This window comes from Phaseolus vulgaris, chromosome 3 (genome assembly GCF_000499845.2).
Source record: "Phaseolus vulgaris cultivar G19833 chromosome 3, P. vulgaris v2.0, whole genome shotgun sequence".
NCBI lineage: Eukaryota > Viridiplantae > Streptophyta > Magnoliopsida > Fabales > Fabaceae > Phaseolus > Phaseolus vulgaris.
The window spans coordinates 43,315,756-43,322,812 of record NC_023757.2 but is presented as its reverse complement, the minus strand read 5'-3'; the positions used below and the strand labels follow the sequence as shown (position 1 = coordinate 43,322,812).

The window sequence follows — 7,057 nt, the reverse complement described above, 5'->3', positions numbered from 1 at the left end:
TCAAAGCCAAATCCTCATCCTCAAACTTCACATCTAAATTCAACAGGTCTGCTACTAATTGATTAAACATAGTGATGTGTGCATTCATAGTAGTACCTTGTTGGTAGTCAAATCGGAACAACCTTTTCTTCATCAGGAGCTTGTTCTGACCACTCTTCTTCAGAAACTTGTCCTCCAATGCCTTCCACAGTTTGTGTGCAGAAGTCTCGTTTTTTACAGCGTACTTCTGCTCTCTGGACAGGCAGGATCGAATAGTTCCGCATGCCAACCGGTTGATGATGCTCCAATCTTTCTCCTCTACCTCTTTTGGTTTCTCTCCTTCAATAGCAATATCAAGACCCTGCTGAAAAAGAGAGTCCAAGACCTCTCCTTGCCACATGCCAAAATGTCCAGTGCCATCAAATATTTCCACCGCCAATTTCAAGGTGGACACCGGGAACCTCGACCATGATGAAGAGGAGCCCGACACTCTGGATACATCCTTGGCTTCTTCTTCTTGATTTGCCATTACAAACTCAAAATATAATATTCAATATTACAAATAATTTCAAACAACCCAAGGCGAACCTTCGGCTCTGATACCACTCGTTGGGAAAAACGGGTAATTTTCCCACTAAAACAAAACCCTAACAGAGCTACCCGACAAATAATATTGAATAAATAAAGCGGAATAATAAAAGAGATAAAGAGGAAAGAACACACCCGAAAATTGTTAACGGAGTTCGGCCTGTTTAGCCTAATCTCCGAGCACAGCAAAAACAGCTCACTTTTATTTCTATGAGAGAAGATATTACAAATTGGGATATTTAACAGTGAAGGGGGAGAGTTTAATTTATAACCCTCAAACCTCCTTCCCAAACAATGAACCCACCGATGTGGGACTTGGGATTAAGCCAAAATCAACAAGAGGAGCAGGGAACTTTTTCAAAAACATCTCTGTTTGGGACCATAATTAAAGAAACGGAGGTTGTGATGCTGTAATGTAATACTAATTAGTATCAGTGGTAGTGTACTGAAGTGTAGTGTAAAGTTAAAAGCAACAACAGGGAAACGAAAAGAAAAAGGAAAACGCCAATGAGGACATTTATGAATGAACCAAAACTAAAAGGTTTAAGGGTAAATGAGAGTTACAGTGTTGAATAAATAAAAGAAAAGAAGATTTGATAGCACATTCCTGGTATTTTGTTTTACTCATAGGTTAGGGTAATGTTGCTTGGGAGGTTCCCCCATCATTTGGGGCTTGCTTAACGGACAAAACTGCCCAACTGGTATCCCGTAAAACCAGAAATCACGAAGCACCTGGGTCCTACATGTTCAGTTTAATCACGCCATTCAGCCCGGCTTTAATTCCTTTATATACACCCCCCAACTACGTACTTTCTCCTCACACTTCACCAAATCAACACATGGCCACCACTTTCCCCTCTCTCCTCCTCTTCCTCTTCTCTCTCCTCACCCCCTCACTCGTTTCTTCTTCCCCTGTCCAGAACCCTCAATTGGTCGCCCAAGAAGTTAACAGGTAAACCCACATTCACTACACTCCACCCTACACCACCTAACTTCACACAAATGTCTTAAACCAATGTACTCACACAAATGTTACCACCATATTTTGTGACACACTTATTAAATGTCACATAGATTTGTTAGGCAATGTAACACTTTTGTTGTCAGTTTTACATATTTGTTTTATTTGTTTCTTTGTTTGACGCAGGAAAATCAATGCCTCTGTGGCTAGGAGGAATTTGGGTTACCTGTCCTGTGGGACAGGGAACCCCATTGATGACTGTTGGAGGTGTGACCCGAACTGGGAGAAGAACAGGCAAAGGCTAGCGGATTGTGCAATTGGGTTTGGGAAAAACGCGATTGGAGGAAAGAACGGCAAAATCTACGTGGTGACGGATTCCAGCGACGATGACGCGGTGACGCCCAAGCCGGGGACGCTCCGTTACGCGGTGATTCAGGAGGAGCCTCTTTGGATCATATTCGCGAGGGACATGGTGATTAAGCTGAAGGAGGAGCTGATCATGAACTCGTTCAAGACCATTGATGGAAGAGGCGCTAGCGTGCACATTGCGAATGGTCCATGCATTACGATACAGTATGTGACGAATGTTATAATCCACGGGATAAATATTCATGACTGTAAGCAAGGGGGGAACGCTATGGTGCGGGACTCCCCACGCCACTACGGGTGGAGGACCGTATCCGACGGTGATGGCGTCTCCATCTTCGGAGGAAGCCACGTTTGGGTTGACCATTGCTCCTTGTCTAACTGCAATGACGGGTTGATCGATGCCATTCATGGTTCTACCGCCATTACCATCTCCAACAATTACATGACTCACCATGATAAAGTCATGCTTTTGGGTCACAGCGACTCCTACACTCAAGACAAGAACATGCAGGTCACAATTGCTTTCAACCACTTTGGAGAAGGCCTCGTTCAAAGGATGCCAAGGTAAAGTAAAGTAAAGTAAAATCTTGTTTCCATTTTCCAAAAAATTGCATTGGCGGTGAAATTTGAGAAAAAAAGGGGGGGAAACAGTCAAAGTGAAGAAAAAGGCTTAGAAATCAATGTGGATGGATGTTGTGTTACTTTTTCAATTATGTGGGGCCAGTGGTGGTGAATTTTGAGAGAAAAAATGTTGGTGATGCGTGCAGGTGTAGGCATGGATATTTTCATGTGGTGAACAATGACTACACCCACTGGGAAATGTATGCCATTGGAGGAAGTGCTGAGCCAACCATCAATAGTCAAGGCAATAGGTTTGTTGCACCCGATGACAGATTCAGCAAAGAGGTATTGGTGGTACTAATTAATCAGGAATAAGAATCTGTTTTTATGAGTAAATATTATATTGATGTGATGTTTTGTGCAGGTGACAAAGCACGAGGATGCTCCAGAGAGTGAATGGAAAGGGTGGAATTGGAGGTCTGAAGGGGACCTACTGGTAAATGGTGCGTTTTTCACAGCATCAGGGGCAGGAGCCTCCTCTAGCTATGCAAGAGCTTCTAGCCTCAGTGCGAGGCCATCTTCACTGGTAGGCTCCATCACGACTAATGCGGGTGCACTGACCTGCAGAAAGGGTTCCCGCTGCTGATTATGACCTCTCCAGCAATTTGGAAACAAAATTATTAAGAAAATGAAGAGGGAGAGGGAGGGAAGGGGAAAGGAGAATGACCCTATTAATTAACTATGGTCATTTCTTTAGCTAGGCTTGTATATTTTCCTATCATTTTCCATTCTTTTCTTTTCTTTTTCTTACATTGTTATTCACTATTTCTCTTTTGGGGTTCTTATTTCCTCTACTTTCTATGATTACAACCTCCGCCTGTAAACTTCACAGAACCAAATTCATGAATCTGGTATGTGAGAAAGCAAGTGCAGAAGAGTTGATATTAATATAAATATATATATATGATTACATGTTTCTCCTTTCTTTCTCTTTCTCTTTCTCTCTCTCTCTGTAACCGACACACGCGCAGACACACAAGTGCACAGTGTTGACTAAGACCACGGAAAAAGAAACTGCATTTAAAATAAAATATTCCAATCCCACCAATCAAGCTAAGATGGTTGGTGTATTGGTGCAGATCGCAGAGCGCAGATATCAGAGCAGAGCAATCCAAAAAGTCCAACGACCGAAATAACTGTTAACTAATCCACCAAAAAAAAGGTGCAACTATAAACTGTGTAGGTGTCGATTAGGTTCAATAATGATATTTAATAGGTCTTTGAATGGTTGAGTTTAATTTATAATTAAAACAAATTAACTTATTATAGATATAAATCAATTAAAATGTGAGATAAAATCTGTTCTTGATTAGATTTGAAGAGAAGTGTTTAATATATTAACATTTAATTTAATGAAAACTACAAATTGATTTCAATTAAAACTGATATACACCTTGATAATGGTACGTGCTTCTATTCTAGACCTACTCATTGTCGACAGTGATTATTTTATGATAAATGTTAACTAGGTCAAGGAATCAATTTTTCAATTTTGAAATATGTAAAAAATAACTTTTTTTTATCAATTTTTAACTTGTTTTCTATATAATTTTTAATAAATGATATTTTTATGTTTTAATCAACGTCCTCAAAAACTGGTTAGCGAGAGTCTTATTTTATTAGAAAAAGTAACAGATTGTGAATACAGAATTATTAGAAAATGAAAAAAAAAAGCTTTGAACTGAAGAATTAATAATTTCATGAAAAAAAAATGAAATATAGCAAAATTCATCTTTGAATTTGCGTCATTCATTTCGAAATCGCATCATTTTTAACTATTAAGGTAGAAGTGAAAATCAACAACACCATTTCTTTAACAATTATTTTGTTCATTTTAATAAATTTCTATTAAAAATAGAATGCGTGTATTGGTAACACTTTCCATATAGAAACTGGATAATGGATAGCTTGTGGTCTTCCCATTCTTAGGCACGTTCTGGGTATAGGACGTGGAACTAAATATCCACTATAGCGTGAAAATAAAAATTAAACAAATAAAAATGGCATTGTTTTCAAATAATTTAATTTTTTATTTATTTTAATATCCTTTATCCGGAAGAAGCAGTGTTCAAATAGCTTTCTTTTTCTTACTGTCACTTCCTAAAGTACTTCTCCCCAAAAATAAATAAAATGTAAGAAAAAATGTAACAATGTTTTTACGTCTATTTCTCTCTGGTCTGAGTTATAATATATTCACAATCTAACATTAAATTACTTTATATTATAATTATTAAAAATAAATAAAAAATCATTTACTAAAATGTTGATTCTTTATGAGATTAAGAAATTTTAAAGTTTTATATACTGATATATATGTTTAACTATGTACTTGTGTAATATCTTTTCTTCAACCTAAAACTAGGTTAAAAGATATAAAAACTTATAAGAAAAATGTTTGTGTTTGAAGGAAGAAGCGGGTGAAGCGTTTTGCAGAACATTGAAAATGAATGTTTTTTTATTAAAAAAAAGTGTCCCGACAGAATCCTCGACAGTAACAATTCTCTTCCATGAGTTTGGGGGAAATAGCGGAGAAAGGTGAGGTGAAGAAGGCACTGTAAGAGTAGGTGGGCGTGGAGGAAAAAGATAAAAATGCACATGGAGTTAGCCTCTTCAATGGAACTTCTTTTCATGGACGTATTTCATGCATGTGATTGTGGCTGGAGATTTAAATTCAGACCTCATTTCAAACTTTTTTTTTTTTTACATATAAAACAAAACATTAGTTTTAATATATTAATAAGAATCATCTAACCATGTGATCATCTTTAATTATATTATTCAATTAAAATGGACACAACTAGAAAAATATAGAATTTTTAAGTTAGTAAGTTACATTTTGATGTAATTAAAGGAAATGAGAATTCTTCTTCCTAGAACTTTATACATATACACACATTTTGTTGTTTTAATTTTCATGTATTTATGTTTGAACTTTATAATATTTAGATATATTTATCCACGGAATATATATTTTATGATTTTAGATGCTCCATCGGTTAATAAGTGAGACTTTTAACATTAAAGAAGATGATATATTATTCACCGTGTGATGTGATTTTGGTTGGAATTCCTAGATCAATTTTCGATTTTGATTCAACATTAATATGTTTGATATTAGGCACGTGAGACAGTTATATTTTTTTTCGTTCTGAAAGTAAAATTTTATATTTATCTCCATCCTTCAATTGTAAAATTTGTGTCCATCTACATTTTTATAAGGTAATAAAAATATTCATTCTAAATATTAATTTAATAATTTTTTTTTTAAAAAATCACAACAAAAAACATAATATTCAATATAAAAAATATTCACATTTTTTTTCAATTTCAAATATCAAGAACGAGATTTACGTAAATATTAAGAATGAGTACTAAATAAAAATTTCATAAATATCAAATAATGATAAAAAAATAAAAAAATTCTACATAAATAAAATTCCATAATAACTATAACATTTACTTTTTTTACAAAATGAGAGAAAAAATAGATATACATATCATTCCTTATATACAATTTACTAAATTAAGTATTGGTTATACTTATTCATAATCAATATAAATATTCTCCGTCAAAATCACATATTGAAATGTATATGCAAGTTTCTTTAGCATCCCTTTGAATTTTATTTTTTTAACATGAATTAGTTTTAGTTACTAACCTTTATAAAACTATATTATAATTGTTTTAATGCCATTTTATTCTCCTGAATTTTTGTTTATCATATCAATCATTTGAAGAGAAGTGTTTAATATATTAATAATATTTAATTTAATGAAAACTAAAATTTGATTTAAATATTCCAATTAAAATTCATATATACCTAAATTATGGTATTTTAGAACTTTTAGTTTTGAGGACAATGATTATTGTATGATAAATGTTAACTAGGTAAAGGAATCAAATTATTGTTGTTGAGATATGTAAAAAAGATTTTCTTAATAATTTTTTACGTGTTTTTATATAATTTTTAGTAAAATATATGTTTTTATGTTTTAATCAACATTCTAAAAACTGGTTAGCTAATAACAGATGTTGAATAAAATTTCCAATAATTGAGAGCTAATGGAAAATGGAAAATGGAAAATGGAAAAAAGGTTAGAACAGAAGAAGTATAATAATTTCATGGAAATAAAGATTCTAAAATGAAATATAGCAAATTCTCGTCTTTGAATTTGCTCCATTCATTTCCAAATCGGATCATTTTAACTATTAATGTAGAAATGAAAAATCAACAAACAACAACACTTTTTTTTTAACAATTAATGCGATTTTTTTCCTCATTTTGTTCATTTTAATAAATTTATATTAAGAAATAGGATGCGTGTATTGCTAACACTTTCCATCTATAACTTTATATGGATAGCTAGCTTGTCTTCCCATTATTACTCACACTTTATATATGATTTTTTTTTTACATATTTCTTGTGAATATAAATTTGTAGGTAATAATATATATATATATATATATATATATTTTGGTGAAATATTTTTTAAGTAAATACAAAAACAACGTTAATTTTCAGGAATTAAATTAAAAA

At 33.4% G+C, this 7,057-nt stretch overlaps 1 protein-coding gene across 1 annotated transcript; it reads left to right on the top strand.

The window, feature by feature from the left end:
- The first annotated feature begins 1,364 nt into the window (after positions 1-1,364).
- On the top strand, positions 1,365-3,434 carry LOC137807938 (probable pectate lyase 5). The gene is made up of 4 exons (XM_068608799.1): positions 1,365-1,519; positions 1,715-2,461; positions 2,665-2,803; positions 2,883-3,434. The coding sequence occupies exons 1-4, from the start codon at positions 1,407-1,409 to the stop codon at positions 3,102-3,104; spliced, it is 1,221 nt and encodes a 406-aa protein (XP_068464900.1). The 5' UTR covers positions 1,365-1,406; the 3' UTR covers positions 3,105-3,434.
- The last annotated feature ends 3,623 nt before the right edge of the window (positions 3,435-7,057 follow it).

Coding starts and splice junctions, on each gene's coding strand:
- LOC137807938 (XM_068608799.1), top strand. CDS start 1,407: ATGGCCACCACTTTCCCCTCTCTCCTCCTCTTCCTCTTCTCTCTCCTC. Junction 2,462..2,664: donor CTCGTTCAAAGGATGCCAAG/GTAAAGTAAAGT, acceptor TGATGCGTGCAG/GTGTAGGCATGGATATTTTC. Junction 2,804..2,882: donor ATGACAGATTCAGCAAAGAG/GTATTGGTGGTA, acceptor TGTTTTGTGCAG/GTGACAAAGCACGAGGATGC.